General features: G+C 38.0%; 1 protein-coding gene across 3 annotated transcripts in view; it reads right to left on the bottom strand.

The window, feature by feature from the left end:
• Positions 1-1961: 1961 nt before the first annotated feature.
• The window catches only part of Ube2d3 (ubiquitin conjugating enzyme E2 D3), a 38172-nt gene continuing 12646 nt past the window's right edge, over positions 1962-27487 (bottom strand). For all 3 annotated transcript variants that reach the window (XM_004662989.2, XM_045142501.1, XM_004662988.2), the window contains exons 3-8: positions 16349-16412; positions 16219-16250; positions 11694-11771; positions 8751-8856; positions 5307-5400; positions 1962-3430 (exon numbers count right to left, since the gene is read on the bottom strand). In XM_004662989.2, the coding sequence (XP_004663046.1) occupies positions 3385-3430; positions 5307-5400; positions 8751-8856; positions 11694-11771; positions 16219-16250; positions 16349-16412 (420 nt within the window). In that variant the 3' untranslated portion in view covers positions 1962-3384. The remainder of the gene's footprint in view (positions 3431-5306; positions 5401-8750; positions 8857-11693; positions 11772-16218; positions 16251-16348; positions 16413-27487) is intronic.

The raw sequence follows: 27487 nt of genomic DNA, 5'->3' as shown, positions 1-27487 counted from the left end.
ATTTGGCTGTAGTTTGTCACAAGGGAATGGTCAATCTTAAACACAAAACATCTCTGGCCTGGGCATGGTGGCTCAGAGTGGTCTATAATCCCAGCATTTGGGAAACAAGAGGCAGGATTGCTGAATCAGTAACACTCTCAATCTTTACCAATCACTTGGAACACACTTTACAAGGTACCGCATTCCACCTCAACTCGAATCTAATTACCAGAATCAAGACAGGGCCTGATGAGGAAAAGTTTTCCAGATGGTATTTTTGGCCGTCATACTTTGAAAACCATCATCATAAATCCTTTGCAAGTGCTGCTTCAATATGCTGAGAATCAAGCTCACACAGCATTAAGTTCAAGTGTGGACTTCATGTTAGCTGTAATTACTTGAGTAAGACCAAAGTGTGTTTAAACACAGACTTTAATGGTAACAATTCCTTTAAGCTCAATTAACTTTAGCTATTACAAGTCATATGCAGATGTCACTATTAGACAACATTTAGTGACTTGCACTGGGTTCCTCATAAAATAGAAGACAAATTCACTTAAGTGTAATCAACAATCATTTAACAGTTGTTATGCCAACACAAAACATGGCTAATTTGCCACTTCTCCCCCCTCCCCAAATCACAAACACAGCATGATCAATGTCTTAAGTATACTTCAACTAAGTCATAAAAAAGTGAGTGCTTCACTACCCCTGAGACCACTAGTTAACTGTGGTTCATACTTTTGAACGTGAGCACACCCACATAAGCAAAAACTATGTTAAAAAAAAAATCTGATTATCACATTGCAAACTTGCCCAGGAAAAAAAAAGTCACTTAAAATTTAAATTTACCATTAACAGACCAACTGGACTTTTAAAAACAAGAATTTAAATGTATGCATTTAAAAGTATAGGACATACAGGAATAGTCTAAATCAATACTTTATCTGTTTTATATTCACTTGAGTCCTACACATGGCACTAGTAATGGCAAAACTACTGGGTTAGGTGGGGAAGGAAGGGAAATTCTTGGATTCTTTTGTAAAGTCTTGTTGTGGATGATCCCAAGTCCAGTCCATACATTCAAACTGTTGGGTTTTTCCAGGTATTTTACTGTTCTCTTAGACCTGGAGAAGCCTCTATGGCTTATTCCCTTAGAAGCGACATGTGAAATGTTGTATAAAGCATCAAGTCAAAGATAAAGAACTGGACATACCCATTAATCACGGCAATCAATGGTTTATGGAAATCATCTCTATAAATACCTATAAAGCTAGAAAAAGCATCAATTGAAAGCCAATTAGGGATCCATTCTCTTATAAAAGTTTTACTTGTTATTTGGCTTCCAAGAAATATGCCTACTAAAGCTGTTATTTTGAGAGTACAAGAGTTTCAGAAATGATTTTTGAAAACAGCTAACGAACTCTTACCTTGTAGAACACTATGCTATTTTCTCATTCATAATTTGAATCCAAAAGCTTTAATAACATGACATCTACCCTGAAGAACCCATATTTTAAGCAGAAAACAAAATCACTCACTGGAAAAATTAGATAGCTGAATTGGTATTTCTCAATGAAATACTTATTACAGAATTAAAGCCAGAACATCTTCAGAAAGCATGCATTTCACTTCCAGTTTAGAAGAACCTTAAGTCAATAAATCATGTCCAAATTACATATTAAAATGCTTATAAAAAATTAAGCTTTAACATTTATTTCTAGCTTTCCACATCTGTGAGCAGACAGGGTAAGACTGCAAGTAAGTGTAAGCAGTGCAGGTGTGAAAGTGGAGACATTTTATGTGCTAGATATCAAATACAGGTTTTTAAGAAATAAAGCAACAGACAAAGCTAGAAAAAATAAAAACATAAAACTCTAGGGCCAGAAGTAGGAAGGGTGAAGCATGGTAATGCCCTTGTTACTACAGAAGCTTAGTGGCACAGATGGCACTTGTTAAACAAAATAATAATAAAAAAGCAATCCAATAGCATTGACTTTTATTCATTCATGTTAAGTCACCTGAAATGGTATCTGCTGCATATAAATATGCTCATTAATGTAAATGGCTGAACAAATCCATTAAAATGGATACTCAATATCTCACAGTTAAGTCACTTCAACACAGCCTCATGACAACTCCCACACCAAAACAGTACTTTATTTTGTAATTTTTGACCCATTATCACTCCCAAATTATGTCTCTTTTCAGCTGTTAAGTGTACAAGAAGAAGAGAAATTTTAGAGAAGGGGATGTACCTGGAAAATAAGTTTCTTCAACCTCCATATACATGTTTCAAAACTGCTGGGTCCCAAGTCCATTTATGAACTCTAGGGCTGCCAGTATCTGTGCAGCATATTAAAGCTACACTATCTGAATAGCTTATAATTCTGCATAAATCAGGTCAAGCAATGTGCCAACCTGCATCAGACTGTGCACTTTAACTGAACATGGCAAAATATTCACTCTTTTGAACTTTACATCATCATTTGATGTCAAACAATGAAGCAAATCCCAACAGTATATACAAAAACAGCTTTGCATTTACAAAAGATTGTTTCCCATACTGATTAATCCAGGCAGCTAACTCATTGGTTTATGCAACTTTATTGAAGAAAAATAAATCAATTACTAGCAGAGCTATTAGTTGATCACTCATCCATTGACAACTTGCATCATGTATTCAGTGCTATATTAAACAGTGTATTGGAAGATAGATTAACTAATAGCTCCAAGCCTCCTAACAATTTTAAATGAGAATTACAAAATGTTTTGAGACCCTATTTTGGAATACAAAGGGTGTTTGACTTCCAATTTCCATTCTCTGTAGAACAAGAACAGGTCATTCCTTTATTGACATGCATAAGATACATCACATTTTCTGTTCTGTTGATGCTATAAATTCATTACCAATTCTCCAGACACATCAGTTATGAGCATAAAGTATATCATGTAACCTCAAATCTCTAACAGTGGAAGGCTTAAAAACAAGAATGGATGCTGCAAGAATGTTTCCTTTGATGTGACAGCATCCATCTCCCTCCCCCTCAGATGACTTCTTCAGCATGTTAGAGCAGTGAGGAATGGTTTAGTCTCATAACCAAGTTAGAGTGAAGACATTGGCCACATAATACACATGCTCCATTGTTTAAAAAATTTCTGAATCTTGGGCAATTGTTCTCTTGTGACTACTTTACAGTTTCTAAAAGCAGTTATTGTCCAAAGCTGGAAGAACTTACGTCTTCTCAGATGAGCATGTGAATGAGTGGAGGGAGGTCAACAAAAAATAAAATTAAAAAAGATGAGGTCTGATAGGGGAGCAGCCGGATAAGAAAATCAAAAAAGGAACAGTAATTTAAAGTTTATTCCAGCTATAATGCAGGTTATTCTGACTTTAAGGTAGCATCACATGGCATACTTCTGAGTCCATTCCCGAGATATTCTGTTGTACCTGTAAAATAAATAACGTTATTTAAAAGAAACTTAGAAAAATATTAATATATTAAAGGGAAGTAACTTTTACCTGTGGTTACATTTTAAGTCACCTATAATAGCTATGAGTAGAATGGTCAGCAAGGGATAGAAATAGCATTGGCATTCAAAGCAGTATGGGAAATGAGAAACACGACAGCAGTTATTTTAATAAGTGTGTCACCGAGATTGAGGGGCCAATGAGTAACAATCTCGTCTCTTTGCCATCACAGCTAATGTCCTACAAGATTCTAAAGTTGGTTGTACATTCTGACAGACTTACATTTAATCACCAATGTTTTTCAGAATAGTATGTACATTTTATACATCAACAGACATTTCCACCAAAGCTAGAACTAGACACAGTTAATGAAAAATTATACCTGAAACTAGACTTTGAGAAATTAGCTGGTTCTACATATTACTAGTAGAGAAAATGCCTTTGAAATTTGGGCAGATGAACCATTTTTGGGAAGGGTGACAAAAGCAGTTAATTTTCAGGAGGTATGATCTAAAGCTATGCATTGCTTTAAAGATAATGATCAGAGCTAGGAGACCCCCACTGAGACTGGATGAATGGGAATCCCAACAAGTGCAACCATAAATCCTGACAATACGGTACTTTCCCCTAGAGTACATATATTTGGCTACTTACCCCAACAAAAATAGTGACAAGACCTTAAGAAATGAGTATATCAAAGGGCATAAGAAAACTTTTAGATTTATATAAAATACCCTCTTCAAAAACCCAGCGCTTTAAAACAAAGAATTTATTTAGCATACAGGGAAGCCACAAAGTATAACTAACACTAATGCATGCTTGTAAGTAATAATGAACATTTAGTTTAGATGCTGAGGCTTAAATGTTTTTCCCTTAGAACACTACCTATTGGAAAAACCTGAATAAAATTGCCACATCATACATAGTATTCATTTTATACAATGTTTCAAGGTAAAACTTAAAACACCCTGGCAATTCAATAAAGAACAAAGATACTCTTTAAATTTCCACTTCTTACCATTGCTTTATGTAACTGCTTTGCCATGCAAGAATATATTCAAGCAGTAATGGAAGACAACTGAGTATATACTTTCACACTGAACAGAGATCAAGCAGTTAAGGGTATAGTTCTCAGAAAACTGCCATGTCTGTTACCTTTTGTTAGTTAATACAGTGCCTTGAAGCATGCAGCACTCAAGTGCTGGCAGTACCATGAATAAGCGCACCAGAGTGCAGATCTTCTTACCCTACAACATAGCGTATTTCTCTGTCCACTCTCTTGCTAACCTATTGTACCTAATTGAACAAGTACACTTAGCATTAATTTTAATATGTGAAAGTTACATTGGTTAAGCTGAACATAAAAATCAAATACACACATTGTACCAAAAATTTTACAATAGTACTAATATTTTTGGGAAACACACACTATAAAAGTGATGAACAAGTACCTTCTTTCCCCAAACTTGAGAATTAAGTGACACAATGTTTAACACATTAGAGGGAAAAAGGAAAAAAAACAAAAACAAAAAGAAACCAACCCATAACCACCACCACAAAACCCCATCTTTTCAAAGGGGCTGCCACTCACTAGGATATATTGGAAAACCTGGTAATTATTTAAATAATTTATTTCTTTTAAGACACAATCCAGGTTGGCTTCACACTTCTAATCTTGAGTGTGGGGACTCTTGACATATGTACTACCATGCCTGGTCCATAGTGTTTTTCTTAAATAACATTTAATCATTAGCATACCAGAAACAAGTCATCCTGGCATTGTTACAACTTACAATATGAAATAAGCCCAACTCCTTAAGTAAAACCATTTCTTTATGAATTACTGTATACTTACTTATCTCTGTCTGTTTTATAGATCCGTGCAATCTCTGGCACTAGGGGGTCATCTGGGTTTGGATCACATAGCAGTGAACAAATGGATAAAAGAACTAGAAGAAAACAAACAGCTTCAAGTGTTTGGATGAACAAGTGTTAGAACTTACAAACACGTTACACATATCAAGCCACAAAAGGTTTTATCATTAATTTGTATAATTTCAACGAGAAATACTTTTATAGAAAACAAGCTCCTGGTAAATGAGTGGTTAAAAAAAAAAAAAAAGTGTTTTGTTGGCATCAAAGTCAGTACTGATCAGCTATACAATTAAAATATTGCTAAAACCAGGAGTTTTGATTTAAAAGTAGTCAAATGATGTCCCATTAATTTCTTAAAAGTCTAGGCAGGTATAATAAGTATCATCAAAAATTTAAAAGTTATTTGAGGGGATAAAAAAATTAAAACCTGTAGCATAAAACCATCACTAATGTCACATTGTTTTTACATGTGTACACAGATGCATACACCCTGCACGTCTGTATGAGTAGAACACTGGAGGGCTGGAGAGATGGCTTAGCGGTTAAGCGCTTGCCTGTGAAGCCTAAGGACCCCGGTTCGAGGCTTGGTTCCCCAGATCCCACGTTAGCCAGATGCACAAGGGGGCGCATGCGTCTGGAGTTCGTTTGCAGAGGCTGGAAGCCCTGGCGTGCCCATTCTCTCTCTCTCTCTCTCTCTGTGTGTCTGTCGCTCTCAAATAAATTAATTAATTAAAAAAAAAAAAAAGAGTAGAACACTGGAGGTCTTCACAGATTTTTTCTACTTTGTTCCAAACAGTCCCTAACAGGACTGTTCGTGTTGTGTTTTTTTGTTTATTTTTTGGTCAGACTGGCAGACAAGTGAACCATAGTTATTTCTCCAGTCTCTTGTCTGCCTTAGGACTGTGGTTGCAGGTATAAATGACCATGGCCAGCGTTTTTAGATAAGTGCTGGGAAGAAAAATCAGGTCTTCATTCTTACATGCATGGCAAGCCCTCTAACCCACTGAACCTCTTCCCAGCCCAGTTTTACATTATTTTTAGGTAGAAGACATAACCTAAACAACTCATACTCTGCCTTACAAGATTCTCACAAAAACTGCAAACTGGTAGAGCATGCCTTTAATCCCCACACTTGGGAAGCGAAGGAGGATCACCTTGACTTTGAAGCCACCCAAAGACTACATAGCCAGGTCAGCCTTGGCTACAGTGAGACCCTACATCAAAAGACAAAGAACAAACAGCTCCACTGATCCTTTGTTTCTCTGCATATGTTCCCCAGAAGGTTGGTTGGTGTGGACAAACAATGGTAGGATCTCCTTGGTGCTTAGAGAGCTTTCCTCTCGGCTTAGTTCTTACTTGGGCACTTCTATAAACCAACTAGAAGATGCCAGCACAGATCTCATTCCTTCTTTTTTCAAACACCTGTTATTTTCTAGTCACCATATGCTTAAAGTAGTTGTAACAGTTGAAGAAAAAGAAAAAAGTGTCAAAAAGACATTAACTGTCACATAATGTATTGTTAACAGCACAAATATACACTTCCAAATGAAATAAGTGTTGTAAGGTGGACACATTATAGAAGATAACAGTAACTAAGGAAATAAAAAGCTTTGTTGTGATTGTTAGCTTAATAATCAGAACACAACTGTTAAATTATCTCAAGAACACAACTTGCACTTGTAGAAATAGTTTATTACAGTGTATACTGGAAACAACAACAACAAAAAAAACCCTGAGAAACTGGCAAAGAGGATATGAGACCATGATTTGAGCAGGGGTTAAAAATCAAGAGTGGAAGCCAGGCATGGTGGCATGCACCTTTAATCCCAGCACTCAGGAGGCAGGGGTAGGAGGATCACTGTGAGTTCAAGGCCACCCTAAGACAACATCTAGAACACCATACCTAGAATGCCTCCCCCAAAAAAATCAGAATGGAAAACTGGTCTAAAGATTTGAAAATCATTGAAATAATTATGATACCATTTACACAGTGATAAAATACAAGCTATACATATATGCATCTGGAGTTCATTTGCAGGGGCTAGAAGCCCTGGCATGCTCATTCTCTGTCTCTTTCTTTCACTCTCAGATAAAGAACACCAGTTTAAAAAAACAAAAGCAGTTAAGGTGTTTGTCTGCAAAGCAAAGGATCCTGTTTCAACTCTCCAGGAACCACGTAAACCGGATGCACAAGGGGGTGCATACATATGGAGCTCATTTGCAGTGGTTGGAGGCCCTGGTGCGCCCATTATCTCCTTCTCTTTCTAATATATTTAAAAGGAAAAAAATAACCTAAATATAAAACTTGGAAAACAATGCACAACTGCACAGAAATTCTAATGTATTGAAAGAATGCTTCTGTGGAACAGAACTGCTTCATTTTCTATTCATCAAATCCATACATTTACTTGGTAAAATATTAACAATTACACCAAAACATTTTCTGGACATAACTTATCCCAGCACTTAAGAGGCAGAGGTAAGCGTGGCTGTGAACTACACAGTGAATTCCAGGTCTGCCTGGACTAGAGAGAAACACTACCTCGGAAACCAAACAAAAATGTCTAAAAAACCCTTCCTAAGTCTAAATTATTAACGTTAAAAACCCAATTCTGACAACCCAAGAAATGCTAAGCCAATACTGAAAAACAAACAGCTAACTAGTCATGCAAAATATGTTAGCTGAAGAGAACAATTTATACTTGAGATATTCCTACAGAATGGCCAACTAAGTGCACATACATTTCTACTTAAAAAACAAAATCAGAATTAATCTACAGACCTTTGCCCAATTCCATAATTTCAGTATTATTAAATAGAAACAACCTACCAAGGCAATATAACATCTAACTTTTAAATAAAAATAAACCACAGAAATTTCCTGGAATAGAAAGCTCAAGATTTAAAACCATGATCAAATCTAGTTATATTATACCACTCCTGCTAAAATGGCAGTGAGTGTGAGATGAATAAGTGGGTTAGCATCTAACTTATAGAAGTTTATTCAACTAAGTTTGCTATTATGTAAAGGAATCTCAAGCAATTTAACACCTTCCCAAGCTAATTTTAACTTCTGCCATAAGTTCTCTACAGAATTTTTATTGATGAAAGAGTAAAGTCATCAACAAAAACACAAACTGTTTTTTTAAACAGGCCTCACGTATTTCAAAATTGACCTTGAACTTGCTATGTAGACGAGGACCTTGAATTCATAACCCTCCTACCTCCATCTCCCCATTGCTGGTGTATAACAGGTATATACCAATCATGCCCAGCTTATGTGATGTTAGGGACTGAATCCAGGGCTTTACACCAAGTAAGCTTCTTATTCCTTCCCTACTTCTTACCAAAGTGCAACAAAAATACTTAGAAGAAGTCTTAAACTGTTAGAAAATTTGCTAAGACTAGCCCAAAGTGATTTTACCTTTAGAAATAGTTAAAGCAGGAGACCACTGTGATCTTAGAATATCAAGACAAATGCTGCCATTACTGTTAATATTTGGATGATAAATTCTTGTTGTAAATGCAACCTAAAAAAAAAAAAAAAACAAACACATACACATGTCAAATATAACCTTTAATAATCTTTAGATAGTACATATGAATAAGTAACCTAAACTTTAAGAGGGAGACTTTAAAAGCAAGGTTGAATGTCACAAAAGTAGGGGGCGGGGAGAAGGTAAAAGGAAAATCTGATTCACATTATATATTTGTATAAAAATATAATGGAAACCATTAAATGAAAGCTAATAAAGATAGCATCCCCCCATAGGGGGAAAAAAACTAAGAAAAATAAAGTGATTTGTGTCTTCTGACCACAATTCTGAAAGTTTTTTTAAAAAATAAAAATGTAATTCTGGAGCAAAAATGGTGTTTCAGTGTAACTATCATAGGTCGATTTGCTTTCTTTTGGTGGGGTGGGTGGGTGAGCTCAAGGTAGAGTCTCACTCTTAATACAGGTCAACCTGTAATTCAGTGTAGTCTCGGTCAGGCAGCCTCGAACTTAAAGCAATCCTCCTATTTCTGCCTTCTGAGAGCTGGGATTAAAGGTGTGCAATACCACACGCTGGTGGTCAATTTATTTGTATTTTACCTCATATGTAATATAAGCATAATATCTAAGTTAAAGGTAAGATTACACATTCAAGGAAGCTGAATGCGATGGCAAGAACATGCTTGTGGTACCAGCTACTAGGGGTGAGGATGAACCGAGGCAGGTCAGTCACTTGAGCCCAGGAGTTCAAGCACAGCTGAGCACGAGCCAACCCTATTTCCTTTTTACAAAACACTCTAGGGGTTGGAGAGATGGCTTAGGTGCTTTCCTGCAAGCCAGAGGACCCAGGTTTGATTCCCCAGTACCCACATAAGCCAGATGCACAAAGTGGTGAATGTGTCTAGAGTTTGTTTGCAGAGGCTGAAGGCCCTGGCATGCCTATTCTTTCTCCCTCTCCATCTGCCTTTCTCTCTCTCAAAAACAAAACAACAACAAAAACCAACTTTATTTGCAAGCAGAGAGACAGTGCGAGGGAGGGAAGGGAAGGGGCACGACAAAGCCTCTAGCTGCCACAAATGAACTCCAGATAGATTACATGTACCACCTTGTGCTCTACATGGGGGAATTACCTTGGGTCATCAGACTTTGCAGGCCAGTGCCATCTCTCCACCCTTCAACCCCATTTCTTAAAACCCAACAAAAAATCCTATCCATTATGGATATCTAGCAAGCATTTACAAAGCCAATAATAACCTTGTACACAGTTCTGTTCCTGTTCTGACCATTATATACCTCAGATCCGATGTTGCTTTCTCTGGCAAAGTGTTTTACTTGGACTAGTATTAAGATTCACCTCTCAACTGAGACCAGTTTCCTATGCATTCTGAAACACTAAAGCTCTAACAAAAGGGGAGTTGTGAAGCATTGTTTTACTGAAATCACTGAAGCTATAAAAAGGCAAGGAAACTTCTTAAGGCAAATCCTCACAGGATATCTGAATAGCAACTTTCAATTTCTACTAAGAAAAAAAATTATTTGCAAACATAGAGATAGAGCTCTACGTGGGTACCGGGAAATTAAACCCCAGTCATTAGGCATTGCAAACAAGCATCTTTCCTACCAAGCTCTCTCTCCAGCCTTCAACTTTTTAAAAAACTTATTTTTCTTAAGTTTTTTCTCTCCCTCCCCCACCCCCCCCCCACCAGAGGTAGGGTCTTGCTCTAGCCCAGGCTGACCTGGAAATCACAGTGTATTCTCAGAGTAGCCTAGAACTTAAGCAATCCTTCTACCTCTGGCTTCCAAGTGCTGGATTTAAGGCATACGGCACTATGCTGGCTAAGCTTTTTTTTTTTTAATTTGAGTGAGTGGGGGGGGGGGGGCGGCAGGCAGATAGAGAATAAGTATACTAGGGCCTCCAGCCACTGCAAACAAACTCCAGATGCATGTGCTAACTTGTGCATCTGGCTTACCTGGGTCCTGGGGAAATCAAACATGTCCTTTGGCTTTGCAGGCAAGTGCCCTAACTGCTCAGCAATCTCTCCAGCCCCATCCCTCAAATTTTACTTTTGCACTCTGAAAAACCAACTGGGTAAGTTGGTGAGACTATGGGTTTAGCTTTGTTCTTATTTTCCTTAGACATGAGTCTCTTACTGAAATCAAGAGCTCTGTTTTTATTTTGGCTAGACTAGCTGACCAGCAAGCTCTAGCAATTGAGTTACAGGCATGCAACAGCCTCATACAGCATTTTATGTGGGTGCTGGGTATGAAACTCAGGTCCTTTTGCTTACACAGTTAGTGCTCTGATGATACACTAACTCAAATCCATAACTTCACCATGTGAACACTTCAGTGTGTTTGTTTGCTAAGACTTCAATAAAAGAAACAAAGTGATTACAGTTTACCTCATGTGTCACGTTAAGTATAAATACATGCAAATTATATGCTAACCATACCCTTTATCATTAGCTTCTTAGCTAATCCTATAAAGCTGAACATCTGATCCTATTATAACATAATAAATAGGACCAATAATCAAAACATATACAGTACTAACAAAATACGTGTGGGAGGACTTTCACACACTAGCATGCAATGTAAATGTGAGCCTTTTTAAAACAAGGCAAATCTTCTCATCATTTTCAAAGTTAAAAAAAAAAAATCCATGTCTAACTGTTAAAGGTCAAGAGTCAGTATTATATCTGGGTATGGTGGAACATGCCTATAAAGTAATACTTCTTGTATGGTGGAAGGTGGGGGATAAAGTGTTCTAGGCCAGCCTAGTAAAAGTCAGTATTGAGCCCTAATTGTTACAATGCTTTATTCTTATGAAACAAACCTTAAACTACTAACATATTCTTTGGGTACAATACTTACCTTAGGTGGTTTGAAGGGGTAGTCTGTAGGAAAATGAATTGTCAAAAAGAATACACCGCCTTGATATGGACTGTCATTCTGTAAGACAAAAAAATATGAAGACTATAACTTTAATTCCAATATTTCCATTTTACCTACTACATAAATTATCTTCTTAAAATTCAGTTCACACTATGGAAAAAAATTACTACAAAGCAATGAACCCCTAACTTGCAGATCTAAGATTTACAAGTTACCAGTTTTGTAAAAAGCAAAAACCTTTGTTCTAAGTCCAAATGAGAATGTATACTTAGCTGCAAGTTCTCCAAGCACAATTAAGTATCAGACTATTAATTTAAAGGCAAACTATTACATGTGTCTTTAATGAAAGTTGTCTATATAGAAATGGTTTTGCAACTGAACAAGTCTTCCCAAGAGAATACCAAAATATTACCTTTTCTAATAATACCTTAAAGAGGAGGTATCACTGTGAATTAAAGTCCAGTCTGGGCTAGAGTGAGACCCTACCTCAAAAAAAAACACAAAAAACAAAAAAAAAAAAAACACAAAAAAACAAAAAAACACCCACGTTAGCCGGATGCACAAAAGGGGGGGGGGGCGCGCACCTATCTGGAGTTCATTTTCAGTGGCTGGAGGCCCTGGCACACCCACTCTTTCTGTCAAAATATATAAATATGTATATATAAAAACACCAAAAACACAAATTCCTTAACTGCACCTGAATTTCACAGGAGTTAACTTGAAGACATGTCCCAGCATTACTTGCTCTCTAGGTTATGTGTGTGTAAATTCACAGGTCTTTTCACTTTATCTGCCTTGAATGCCAGACAAAATCTTTTTGCATATGAGTGTGTGTGGTGTGTACCAATGTGTGCATCTACTGTTCCCTGCCCCTCCACTGATCATCTGAATGCTTCTGTGTCATTATTCACTCCTTTTTTACATGGGCTCTGAGGATGGAACTCAGGTACTCTTGGCTTAAGCTGTGCTTTATCCACTGAGCCATCCTCCCCAGTCCCCAAAATGCCAGTTATTATAGTAGTAAATATAAAGAGTGTTTTATGATCTGGGTTCCAACCAATCCAGCATCTTCTACCATTTCTCTAGAACATACTCTCTAAGTAGTTATATAACTCAATTTCACACCGATTTTCAGTTTTCTCCGTATTTTTTTTTATCATTTTTTAAAAATAATATAGACCTTCCTTAAAGAGTCCAATTTGTTGGCTACCCTTTCTTTACACCCCTTTATGTACTAGTTATTATGCAGAATACTAGTATTTATGTATAGTTCCTTCTTCAACTGGACTAGAAAGGTCTCTATTATAGAATAAGGTAAGAAGGACAAAAAAAAACCCTGTTTATTTAGGAAATAAACACAATACATTTAGAAGAAGTTGAAACAATGTTTTTATGTGCTTGTAAAATAATACCTCTTATTTCAGATGCCTGCAGTAGTTGATATGCTCTATTATTCATGATACAGTTTTCTCTTCTACAGCTATACCACAGACTAAGGTAGAAATTAGTGTGGTTCTTCCAAATAATTTCAACATCTGTCAATTTACCTTTCCAAACTCAGGAAAATCAGACATTGTAAATATCAGAAGCAACATGTAAGGAAACTTAATTTCTGCTGATTACATAAATTCTCAGTGAGAATCACTCTAAATGAAATATACTATCTTCAAACATCAAAACCAGCTCACTGGCAATCCTGTCATGTAAATTCTTATAAGTTTAGTTTCTAATCAGTATTTGTGGTTCCAAAGTATCTTCAAATAAGCCAATACATACTATATAAACTCCAAGCATTCATATGTGTAGCTTCAATAATCCAGAATGTTTCCTGAATGTAACTCACTAAAACTTTGTATGTACAGATAGATTTTAAGAAGTAATTTAAAATGCTACTAATGTAAAATCCTAAAGTTATGGTACCTATTTTTGCCAGTCAGTTCTGAAATCCATTACTTCTGTTTAAAAAGCAAAACAGGGGCTGGAGGGAGGGCTTACTAGTTAAGGCATTTGCTGGCAAAGCCAAAGACCCTCGGTTCGATTCCCCAGGAACCATGTAAGCCATATGCACAAGGGGACTGCATGCATCTGGAGTTCATTCGCAGTGGCTGGAGGCCCTGGTGTGCCCATTCTCTCGCAAATAAATAAAAGATTTTTTTCAAGCAAAGGTTATCTACATTAAGTGTCTTGAAAATAATTACCAACAGTTAGCCATATGCAATAAATGAAAAAAACAAAAAAAACACAAAAAAAACAAAAATCAGAGTCATGAGAAGGCTGAGATAAGCTCCCAGGACAGTCTGCACTTGTGCAATAGCCCTAGCTCTTTTGTCTCAAAAACTCTAACAATAAGAAATAGAAGTCAAATTTGTCAAGGTAAGTAACAATCAATCACACTAGGTTTTTTTTGTTGTTGTTGTCCCCCGCCCATGTAAGGTAGGTAGTGCTATAGCCCAGACTGACCTAGAATTCACTATGTAGTATCAGGAATGCCTTGAACTAAGGGCGATCCTTCTACCTCTGCCTCCCAAGCACTGGAATTAAAGGTGTGTGCCACCATGCTGGCCTATCACACAAGTTTTGAAGAGTGCTTGCTTAGCATGCAAAAAGCCCTAGGTTCCACCCTGAGCACTGTGCAAAAGACTTGCTCTGGTGATCAATGCACGTAATCCCAGCACTTTAAAGATAGAAGCAGGAGTTTAGAGGAGTCATGGTTATCTCCAGACAGGATGAGCTGGAGATAAATTTTAATCTCAGCACCCAGGAGGACCACATGTTTGAGTTCAAATGGGGCTACATAGTGAGGCCCTAAACACAAACCTAAACACCTTATTATATATCCTTTTTATTTGTGTGTCTTGTGTGCCAGGGTCTCTTGCCACTACAAATACCAGATTGGCAGGCTTTGGAATGAAGAACCTTTAACTGCTGAGTCATCTTGATTACCTGCAGTAAATGTTTTCTTAATATCAAAAGTAATTTTTATAATTAGACTATCCTATAAGGTACAGACTACAGCAAATATCACACCTAAAACAAGGTAAAAAAAAAAAAAAGTAGCTGCTATTCAACCCTTAGTCATCCTGTTTGTGAACAGACAGCCTAGTCAGAGGGGTTTAATTCCAAGGGCAACAATAGTTAAAATGTTGTATGAATCAAACTAGAATGCTCCACTGTGGTTCAACCCCTATAATCCTAGCACTTGGGAGACTAAGGCAGGAGTTCAAGGCCTCCCTGAGACTGTGTTAAACAAAAGACCAACCAATCTGCCCAAACCAGTACCTCATCATCAATGTAATCCATTCACTATAAATAATTCTTTCAAAGGCATTTTCTCCTTTAGAATTACAAACTACTTAATGACTTTCCTGTCTAGCAAATTGCTGCCATTAAATAGAATTTCCACAAAGTGAAGAAAATTTTCCATAAGACACACATGTAACTAATAGGAACCCTAAAAGTAGTGCTTGTATAAAAGTTTTACTTTCAGTTGATTTACTATGCTCTATTTCTGATATTCTTTAATGATAGTCATAACTATGAAATCAATTAGCTAGCATTATAGTTTCTTAATCTGCCCATGAGAGAAGGGAATTTTGCTATAATCAAAGTATCACTTTCTACTTTAAATTCACATTTTGTATAAACCTAAAGTTCTATAAAAAACTAAAATAGGGGCTGGAGATGGCTCAGTGGTTAAAATACTTGCTTGTAAAACTAGATGACATGGGTTCGATTTCCCAGTACCAACATAAAGTGAGATGCACAAAGTGGTGCATGCACCTGGACTTCATCTGCAGTGAGCAGGAAGCCATGGTGCACCCATATTTACTGTCTGCATCTATCTGTCACACTGTTGTAAATAATTATATAAAAATATTAAAAAACATAAAATAAGTCAGGCGTGGTGGCACATGCCTTTAACCAGAACATAGGTGGTAGAGGTAGGAGGATTGTGGTGAGTTCAGGGCCACCCTGAAACTACATAGTGAATTCTGGGTCTGCCTGGGCTAGAGAGAGACCCTACATCGAAAAACAAACAAACAAAACCTTAAAATAACATGGATTATACAGATTAAAATCTTAGCAGGTAGAAGAAATAGGTACAATTAGAAGCAGTAAGTTGACTCTTTAAAAGGAAGCCCAATAATTGCTATCATAAAGGAAAACTGAGACTGAAGCAGATAAGGCATTTATTATGGTAGGTTCAGAGATGCCATACTCTAGACAGCAGAACCTCATCACAGGAATACATGGCAGGTACATTTAAGAAATGAATACAGTTAATTCCAAGTGAGCCTAGGCTACATTGACACCGTACCTCAACCCCTGTATCCCAAAATGATTTATTCTCTTTATCTACTGACTTATTCACTGTCAAAACAGTACCACTATGGCATCTTCAAAACAGAGTCACTATACATAAAGCCAACATTTAAAGGTTACAGCCAAAAAATAATGATTTTAAAATTAAAAGCAAAAATTAAAAAAAAATTTAAATACTTACAGGTCCCATAATTGTGGCTTGCCAATGAAACACTAGAAAAAAGGGGAAGAAATTAAGAAAAACCTCATTACTCATAACATACCACCTTTTCTAAAGTTGGGCCATAAAAATCAACTTAAAAGTTACTTACTATCATCCCCAACTGGACCTGCAGAACATTGTGCTGGAGGGTCACGGGCCAAATCACTAAGTTCCTATACCAAAAAGAAAGAAAATGATAGGTCATGTAGCTTTTTAAGCAAACAAGCAATTAAACAGCCAACTACTTTTCCAATTATTTTTATTATCTCATATTTTTATTAAGTGATATGTAATCACAATTAACAAACAGTATACTCCATTAGGGCAGGGGGCAAAAAAGTTAATTCAAATTTCCAGTTCCTGGAACATGGTGAGTGGTATCAGACACATACTGAAATCATCATCGTCCCATTGGTTAGGGCTTTTAAAAGTTACTAACATTTTTTTATATCAAAGTGTATTTGGGAAAAACAAAACAGACCAAAAGAACCACAAAGCTGTCATGTATCAAAATGCTTTCATGTAACATTAAGGCAGGGATCAATTCTCAGGAATCTTCCTAAGGGGCACACACATGCTAAACAAGTACTTTATCACTCACTATCTTACATCTCCAACTCAAGTTTTTTGAGGTCTTCCCCAGTTGACCAACTTGGCTACAAAGTCCTCCCACTCCATCCTCCCAAACAGTTCCATCTGGCTTATGTGGGTCCTCATGAATCAAACACTTTAACCACTAGGGCATCACTCCAGCCCCACATTTTAAATTTCAACTGAATCCAGGCATGGTAGTCCACACCTCTAATCCCAGCACTTGGGAGGCAGAGGTAGGAAGATCTCCACAGTTCGAGGCTACCCTGAGACTACACAGTAAATTCCAGGTCAGCCTGGGCTAGAGTGAAACCCTGCCTCAAAAAACCCAAACAAATACAAATAAAATCTTCAGCCCTCAATTCTACTCCTATGTTATAGAAATCTAGGTACTTTTTCAGCCTGTACTACTGAATAAACTCCTCTTTTGCAGGATACAGATAAATTAAAAATATTTATGTCCAGCTATATTCATTGAAAATCCATGTATGGAAAAATTTTGGCACTCAAATGTGGAAACTGCAAATTAAATGTGTAGTTATGTCAGAACCATACTACTTCTATCAAATGTAAATAGGTACCTAAAAAACTCAAATGAGTTATAGACTTTACAAAATGCCTAGAAACCCTGCTTTTACCTATCACATTGGCATGACACCAGGTTTACTTTTCCCTCCTTAACGTTTTCCTTAAAACATTAGCTGCAGGCTGGAGAATTGGCTTAGAGGTTCAGCGCTTGCCTATGAAGCCTAAGGACCCCAGTTCGAGGCTCGATTCCCCAGAAACCACGTTAGCCAGACGCACAAGGGGGCTCATGCGTCTGGAGTTCATTTGCAGTGACTAAAAGCTCTGGCACATCCATTCTCTCTCTCTGTCCAATAAATAATAAAAAAATTTTTAAAAAAACAGCTGCATAAAGCAGAATAGCTACTAGTGGACCTTCATTTTGCTCAATTGAAGATTTTGCTTTCTAAAAAATTCTAGTAAGAGGTATACTGCAGGGGGCTGGAGAGATAGCTTAGAGGTTAAGGTGCTTGTTTGCAAAGCCAGAGGATCCTGGACCATGAAAGCCAGATACACAAGGGAGGGGGGCACACATCTGAAGTTTGTTTACAGTGGCTGGAGGCCCTGGCATGCCCTCTCTCTCTCTGCTTCTTTCTCTCTCTTAAAAATAAAGGTATAGTAGTAACAAAACCAGCATGGTACCGGCACAAAAACAGACAGGTAGATCAATGGAACAGAATAGAGGATGCAGATTGAAGTCCAGGTAGCTATAGCCACCTGTTATTTGATAAAAGTGCCAAAAATACTCATTGGAGAAAAGATAGCCTCTTCAGCAAATGGTGTTGGGAAAACTGGGTATATATCTGTAGAAGGATGAAAATAGATTCTTCTCTCTCTCCATGCACAAGAATTAAGTCCAAATGGATTAAAGACCTTAACATCAGACCTGAAACTCTGAAACTGCTAGAGGAAAAAGTAGAGGAAACCCTTCAACATATTGGTCTTGGCAAAGACTTTCTGAATACAACCCCAATTGCTCAGGCAATGAAACCACAGATTAATCACTGGGACCTCATGAAATTAAAGATTTTGCACTGCAAAGGACACAGTGAAAAAAGCAAAGAGGCAACCTACAGAACGGGAAAAAAATCTTCGCCAGCTAAATATCTGATAGAGGATTAATATCTAGGATATACAAAGAACTCAAAAAGTTAAATAATAAGGAATCAAACAAGCCAAATTCCCATGAAAAAAATGAAGTTATGAAATTTGCAGAAAAATGGATGGACCTGGAAAGGATTATACTAAGTGAGGTAACCCAGGCCCAGAAAGCCAAACACCACATGTTCTCTCTCATATGTGGATCCTAGCTACAGATGATAGGGCTTCTGCCTGAGAATGAAAATACTGTAGCAGAGGCCAGTAAGTTAAAAAGGAGACATAAAGGGAAGAGAAAGGAAGGGAAGAGGGTACTTAATAGGTTGATACTGTATATATGTAAGTACAATGATTGAGATGGGGAGGTAATATGATGGAGAATGGAATTTCAAAGGAGAAAGTGGGGGGGGGATTAACACGGGACTTTTTAATAATCATGGAAAATGGTAATAAAAATTAAAAAAAAGAAATGATCATTAAAAAAAATGGATCTTGCTATGTATCCCATGGTGGCCTTGAACTTAAAAAGTGATCTTCCTTACTAAACCTTAATCTAAGTGCTGGGATTAAAAAGCATTAACTACTGGGCTGGAGAAATGGTTTAGCACTTAAGACAGTTGCTGCAAAGCTAACGACCCATGTTTAACTCTCTTCAGATCCCACAAGAGCCAGACACACTAAGGTGAGGCAATCCCAAGGTTGCACATGCCCACTAGGTTGTGCAAGAACCTACAGTTTGATTTTAGCGGCCGAGGAGCCCTGACATGCCAATCCCACCTGTTTAAATTAAAAAACACTGTGGAGCTGACCTGAAAACCTCCTCCCTTTTGACCAGCTGACAGAAAGCTGGAAAAAGCTTACACTGCATGCAGTTTCATGGGAAAGAGAGAAATCACTAGTTGAGATAATAGATACTGCAAGCTTTAAATTTGGCCAGGCAGGCCATATGAGCCAACAGGTCCAATAGTGGCTTGTCTGTTATGGGGGAAACTAACTGCCCTCAAATTGGACTCAAGGCCTGCTCCCCATGAGGAAATACATGCTTGATATTGAATACCTATGACAGGGGAGGTTATGGGACCTTGGGGTATAATGCCTGCTGGTGTCTGGTAAATGTATATACTATGCTCACCAACTTCGTTATGATGGCATATGATGCCATATATTAATGCTACTCTCCCTTTTGGTTAGAGAAGCTTCTCTTTTCAGATGGTGGTGACCTTGGGATGATTCCAAAGGCACCATACTGTTGAGAAGTGAGAGAAGAGTGTTCAGTTCACCTTCCAAGGCTCAGCGTCCATTGTGGAAAAGGTGGTAGGAAGAATTTAAAAACCAAAGGAAAGGTAGGACTCCTTACAACACCCTACTCCAGACACAAAATGGCTTGGTTATCCATGACCTCACAGTGACTGACACTACCTATGCAGGACCATCTTAGAAGAAAAAGATGCTGACATCAAAATAAAAGAGAAACTGAGAGGGGGAAGAGGTGTGATGGAGAGGAACTGCAAAGGGGAAAGTAGGAGGAAGGAGGGAATTACCATGGTTTATTGTCTGTAATTATCGAAACTGCCAAATAACAAATGAAAAAGAAAAGTTTAAGATGTCTTTTTTGGGACCTCATGAAATTACAAAGATTTTGCAATGCAAAGGACACAGTGAAAAAAGCAAAGAGGCAACCTACAGAATGGGAAAAAATCTTTGCCAGCTATATATCTGATAGAGGATTAATATCTAGGATATACAAAGAACTCAAAAAGTTAAATAATAAGGAATCAAGCCAATCAAAAAATGGGCTATGGAGCTAAATAGAGCATTCTCAAAGGAAGAAATACAAATGGCATATAAGCATCTAAAAAATGTTCTACATCACTAGTCATCAGGGAAATGCAGATTAAAACTACATTGAGATTCCATCTCACTCCCGTCAGATTGGCCACCATCATGAAAACAAATTATCATAAATGTTGGCGGGGATGTGGAAAAAGATGAACCCTTCTACACTGCTGGTGGGAATGCAATCTGGTCCAGCCATTGTGGAAAACAGTGTGGAGGTTCCTAAAACAGCTGAAGATTGATCTACCATATGACCCAGCTACAGCACTCCTAGACATATATCCGAAGGACCCATCTCATTTCCTTAGAAGTACGTGCTCAACCATGTTTATTGCCGCTCAATTTATAATAGCTGGGAAATGGAACCAGCCTAAATGTCCCTCAACTGATGAGTGGATAATGAAGATGTGGCTCATTTATACAATGGAGTTCTACTCAGCAGTAAAGAAAAATGAAGTTATGAAATTTGCAGAAAAATGGATGGACCTGGAAAGGATTATACTAAGTGAGGTAACCCAGGCCCAAAAAGCCAAGCGCCACATGTTCTCTCTCGTATGTGGATCCTAGCAACAGATGATTGGGCTTCTGCCCAAGAATGAAAATACTTAGTAGCAGAGGCCAGTAAGTTAAAAAGGAGACATAAAGGGAAGAGAAAGGAAGGGAGGAGGGTACTTAATAGGTTGATATTGTACATATGTAAGTACAATATTGTATATATGTAAGTACAATGATTGAGATGGGGAGGTAATATGATGGAGAATGGAATTTCAAAGGGGAATGTGTGTGGGGGGAATTACCATGTGATTTTTTTTATAATCATGGAAAATGTTAATAAAAATTTTTAAAAAATGTCTTTTTAAAAATTATTGTTGTGGGAATATAATGTAATAGCTGAAAGTGCTTTGAGGCCTCAGATCTCTAGAATTGTAAAACTCAACAACTTTAGACTATTATCAATAGAATGCTTGCAGCTCTTAAAGATAGGTAGCATCTGATGTTAGCCTAACAGGTGGTAACTGTATAGCTGGCTCTATTTTGCTTTCTTTAAAAATTCAGTTTTCTTGCTGTGTTGCTAAGGTTGGTCTCATGGGTTAAAGTGATCTCAGCCTCCTGAGATGGATCACAAGCCCAGCTAGATATTAGGTCTTGATCATCTTTGTATTAATTCCACCAAAAATTAACTCCAATTTCAAGATATTATAACATGTGTGACCTCTACATGGTGGCTCCCACCTACAATCTCCAGTTCTCCAAGTTTAGGGAGGAAGGACTGCCTTGAGTTGAAGGATACTGTTTATGTGGATCCTGGGAATCAAACTTCAGCAATGCCTCAGGCCTACTTGGGCCCTCATGTTTGCAAAAGGGATTGCTCTTATAAGGCCTTTTTGCACCATCTCTCCAGGTGGCTAGTGAGGTTTTTTTGTTTTTGTTTTTGAGACAGTGTCTTGTTTGCTTTAAGCCAGGCTTATGTGGAATTCACTATGTAGTCTCAGGTTGACCTTGAAATCACATCAATCTACCTACCTCTGCCTCCTGAGTGCTGGGATTAAAGACATGTGCCACCAAACCTGCCTAGTAAGATTTTTGATGTAAGCAAACAAAGCATGCATGGTGGTTCCAATGTCAAATGCCCAAGGTGTTTGAGATTATACTCCCTAGCCACCAGCTGGTGAAGCCTTGCTGAAAAAGGTGTCATTGGGGGCATGCTTTGCAGATTATTAGTCCAGTCCACTGGGTATTATGAGCTGGCTCAACAACTTCCTTCTGGGTAACTGTTGATGCAATACCCTGCTGCCTTCTCTACCATGCTTTTCTTCACCATGGTGAACCTTCGCCATCACTATTAAGCCTCATCAAGACTATGTAGGTTGGGAGAACAGGCTGGACACAAATTATCACCTACTATTTATAGTCATTAGAATTGATGAATGTACGCTGTGATACCAAGTCCTAGGAATGAAACCTAAAAGTAAGGCATTAGGGGGCTGGAGAGCGGCTTAGTGGTCAAGGTGCTTACTTGCGAAGCCCTAAGGACCCAAGTTTGATTCTCCAGGTCCCACATAAGCCAGATTCACAAGGTGGTGCATGCCACCTGGTGTTTGCAGTGTCTAGAGGCCTTGGCATGCCTATTCTTTCACTCTCTGTCTCTAGTAAATAAAAAATAAAAAATAGCCGGGTGTGGTGGTACACGCCTTTAATCCCAGCACTCAGGAGGCAGAGGTAGGAGCATTGTTGAGTTCGAGGCCAGCCTGAGACTACATGGGAATTCCAGGTCAGCCTGGGCTAGAGCCAGACCCTACACCTCAAAAAACCGAATAGATAAATAATAAGCTGGACATAGTGATTCACGCCTATAATCCCAGCACTCAGGAGGTAGGGGTAGGAGGACCAGCATGGGTTCTAGGCCACCTTGAACTAAGACTACATAGTGAATTCTAGGAGAGCCTGAACTAGAGTGAAACCCCACCTTGAAAAATAAAAACAAACAAACAAAAAAAGAAGGGATTAGGAGGGCTAGAGAGATGGCTTGGTGGTTAAAGTGCTTGCCTGAGAAGTCTAAGGACCCATGTTTAATTCCCCAGTAACCATTTAAGACAGATGCAGAAGTGGCACATGCCTCTGAAGTTCGTTTGCATCACCCAGAGGCCCTGGCATGCCCATTCTCTCTCAAATTAAGAGGGGAGGAAAATTAGGAGCTGGGCACTCCCAGCACTTAGGAAGCAGAGGTTAGCAGGACTGCTGTTTGAGGCCAGCCTGGGCTAGAACAAGATCCTACCTAAAAAAAAAAAAAAAAAAAAAAAAGCTGGACGAGGTGGTGTGCAACTTTATTCCCAGCACTCGGGAGGATCACTGTGAGTTGGAGGTCACCCTGAGCCTGAGAGACCCTACCTTGAAAAACCAAAAACGGATCAGGAGCTGGGGATGTGCCTTAGTGACAGAATGCTCAACCAGTGATGCACACCCCTATTAAAAAAAGACTGGGTGTTATAAAAGTGATGTGACTAATAATAATAATAAAAAAGAACTTCAAGAAAGAGCAATGGCAGGCTGGAGAGATGACGACTAAAGGCAACTGCTTATAAAACCTGTGGGCCAGTACCTTTGTAAAGCCAGATGCACCAAGTGGCACTCATGTCTGGAGTTCACTTGAAGAGGCAAGAGGCCTTGTCATGCCCCTTATCTTTTACTTTCTCCTCAAACATTTTTTCAGAATTTTTTGTTTGTTTTTAAGCAGTAAGAGATAACAAAACAGAGACAGAATGGGTGCACCAGGGCCTCCATGCGCCACTTTGTGCATCGGGCTCTGCGTGGGTACTGGGGAACTGAATGTGGGCTGTTAGGCTTTTCAGGAAAGCACCTTAACTGTGGAGCCATCTCCTCAGTCCCCAAATATAAGAAAAATTAATAGCTTCTTACTATTCACCTGTTAAATAAGCAGAATATGACCCCATTACTACTGCTCAAACAGTAAATATTTGCCTTTATCTTACATTGCAAACACACTTTAAATTAAAAAAAAAAAAAAAGAAATACAGGCCAGGCGTGGTGGTGCACGCCTTTAATCCCAGCACTCAGGAGGCAGAGGTAGGAGGATCATCACAAGTTCGAGGCCACACTGAGAATACATAGTGAATTCCAGGTTAGCCTGAGCTAGAGTGAGACCCTACCTCTAAAACAAAAACAAAAACAAAAACAAAAAACAAAAAAAGAAATACAGGATGGCAATACTAAAGGAGCAAGAACTGTCCTGATGCTCATCCTGGTTCTGAAAAACTGCTCATTCCCAAGATCTACAGTCTTAAGACGATCAAAACAAACCTTCAGCTCTGCCATATAAAAAGACCTTCAACATGAATTCAAGAATGGGAAAAAAATAAACCAAGTATTTTAAAGACTCTAATCAACAGGAATTATAGAATTTCTAACCCACCACTTTATACACCTTATATAAGTTACATCAAAGGTAATTTCGGGGCTGGGCGTAGTGCCACACACCTTTAATCCCAGCACGTGGAAGGCAGAGGTAGGTAAATCGCTGTGAATTCAAGGCCATCCTGAGCTACAGTAAGACCTTACTTCAAAAATAAATAAAATAAAAGAGGTAATTTGGTGTGAAATTTTCTATTTAGGGCATTATGATGGTACTCAAAATTTTGAGTTTTCCAGCAGTTTACAATTCAAACATTCTACCCCATCTGAAAACTCCATTTTTTTTTGCTTTTATATATATATATTTTATTTTCATTTATTTATTTGGGAGAGTGAGGAAAAAAGAGAAAGAGAATGGGCACACTAGGACCTCCAGCAGCTGCTAATGAGCTCCAGATGCATGCACCACCATGTGCATCTGGCTTAAGTGAGTCCTAAGGAATCAGACCGTGGTCTTTTGGCTTTGCAGGCAATCACCTTAACCACTAAGCTGTCTCTCCAGCCCTCAAGTTTTTTTTTGTTTTTTTTTTTAATTATTTTTATTTACTTTCTTATTTGACAGAGAAAGAGGGGGAGAGAGAGAGAATGGGCGCGCCAGGGCCTCCAGCCACTGCAAGCGAAGTCCAGACGCATGTGCCCCCTTGTGCATCTGGCTAACGTGGGTCCTGGGGAATGGAACCTGGGTCCTTTGGCTTTGCAGGCAAGCGCCTTAACCACTAAGCCATCCCTCCAGCCCCTCAAGTTCAAGTTTTTAAAATATTTTTTATTTATTTTTATTTATTTGAGAGCAACAGACAGAAAGAGGCAGATAGAAAGAATGGGCGCTCCAGGGCCTCCAGTCACAGCAAACTCCAGATGCGTGCACCTCCTTGTGCATCTGGCTAACGTGGGTCTTGGGGAATCGTGAAAACTTCATTTTTTAGGGCAACTTAAATTAACCAACTACCTAGTTATTGAGCAAATGACTTTTAAGTGAGTGTTCCAGGTCAACCTGGATAGAGTGAGACCCTACCTCAGTAAGTAAATAAGTACAAAATGCCTTTATTCATGCAATGTAAATAGTCAAGGACAGCAACGAAAAACAAAAGTATGAGTTTGTGCTTCCCCGATTTATTAGTATGGTGTCTCACTTTGAGAAGATGAGAACAAGACTTGAAGCACTCTGGTACAGCATCTGGCAATTAACAGTTGATTTTCAACAAGTAGACCATTCACAGAACATTCACCTTGAAGGCATTCCTGGGTAAAGCTCCTAATTTGTTCACTGAACAAAAGCAAAACTTTCATAAACAGGTTACATTAAATAACCTAGCTCAATCTTTGGAGTAAATGAAATCTTTATACTTAGTAGTCTAAAATTTATTAAGTATTTAAATTCAAATATTATTGAATTCAGTGTGAAGTTTTACATCTAATAAAAACACTTTGTTAAACCGAGTAGGGAAAAACCTTTTTTTTGTTTTTGATGTAGGGTCTCTCTCTAGCCCAGGCTGACTTGAAGTGTTAAACTAGCCTCCAACTCAGTGACCTTACCAAGTGCTGGGATTAAAGGTTTGTGTAACCACACCCAGAACATTTATTTTTAAATAAGAAACAATTTAATGATGGTTAGTCTAAACAAAATACCCAGTAATGACTTCACCTACTAAACTATAATAGATATTTGAAGTCAAAGGAGTATTTTAATACACTGTTACTTATGAACTTATAATAAGCCTTTAAATGCTAATAGTCTCATTTCTTTAAGGAAGTAATTTCATAGCTAATGCTGTATTTAACTTTCTTCTTACTCTCAAATCATTTCTAAGGGTCTTATTTTTCAAATTTTCTGCAGGAAAAAAAAAAAATCAAAGCTCTAAAATTAATAGCAAACGTAAATAGAAGAGTACACCCTCCCCCCCCACGTCTGTGGACTATTTTAAAGATCCAAAATAAAGGAGAGATGCTGGATTCAGTTAAGAAGCCTATAATCCCAACACTTGGAGGCAGGATGATCAGAAATTCAAGGTCATCCTGGGCCTACATGAGAGCAAAATGAAAAAAAAAATATACTATTCTACTTTGTTTCTCACTACTTAATATTACCTAATGACAATTAAATCATGTACCACCAGCACATATCTTCACCACGCTGAGCTTTAAAAGATTTAGGAAATAGACATGCAACCCGCCTCTGATTAAGCATGTAGGGATTGTTTCCTACAGATAATGCCTTACTTGGATTGCAAAGTGTCCTAATTTCCTTCTAATAAATTCCTTAGCCTGGGTCATGCCAAGAAAAGGGGGTGGTGAGGGGAGAGCAGGTTGAGAATTCATCTTAAGAAAAGTGCAACTTGATAACCTTTACCAAGTACATAGATCTTATCTCACCAAAACAATATGCTGCTTGAATCTTGCTGGAAGTTATTAAATGACAATGAAAGCCTTAAATTAGAGAAGTCACCCATTCCACTGAGTAAGGAATAAGCATCTATCATTGCAACTATATTAATTTCATTGTATTTCTAACATGGGAAGTGTAATTAAGCTACTAGCTAAAACTCACTATCAAATCATTTTATTCACTAAATCTATATTAAGACCTTTTCTTTAGAAACTAACTGCTTGGCAAAAATCATTATGAACACTTTTTTCCTAAGTATGTTCAGTACTAAAAACACCAAGAAAACATAAAGCCTAACAAAAAGGCACAAAACAAAAACCTTCAAAATAAGAGCTTCCAGATGCACAAAGTGGTACCACATAGCTGGAGTTCATATGTAGAGGCAATAGGTCCTGGTGTGGCCAATCTCTCTCACTCAAATAAATTAATAAATATGGTAATAACAATAAAAAGCATTCAAGTATTTGTCTGGATCTAAAATAGTGATTTTATCAAACAAAGAGGAAGAGGTGTTAACACAGGTTAAAAAATTTCCTTGAAGACCAAGTACTACAGTGTGATACATAACCACTGAAGGAGAAGCCAGAAACATAGATTCATTTTTTTTTTTTTTTTTGGTTGTTCCGAGATAGGGTCTTAGTCCAGCCCAGGCTGACCTGGAATTCACTATGGAGTCTCAGGGTGGCCTCGAACTCACGCCAATCCTCCTACCTCTGCCTCCCGAGTGCTGGGATTAAAGGCATGCGCCACCACACCTGGCTAGATTCATCTTTTTTTTTGGTTGTTTTTCTAGGTAGGGTTTCACTCTAGCTCAGGCTGACCTGGAATTCACTCTGTATTCTCAGG

Source organism: Jaculus jaculus, chromosome 2 (assembly GCF_020740685.1).
Source record: "Jaculus jaculus isolate mJacJac1 chromosome 2, mJacJac1.mat.Y.cur, whole genome shotgun sequence".
Classification (NCBI taxonomy): domain Eukaryota; kingdom Metazoa; phylum Chordata; class Mammalia; order Rodentia; family Dipodidae; genus Jaculus; species Jaculus jaculus.
The sequence above is the reverse complement of the archived record's forward strand: the minus strand, read 5'-3'. Positions and strand labels throughout refer to the sequence as shown.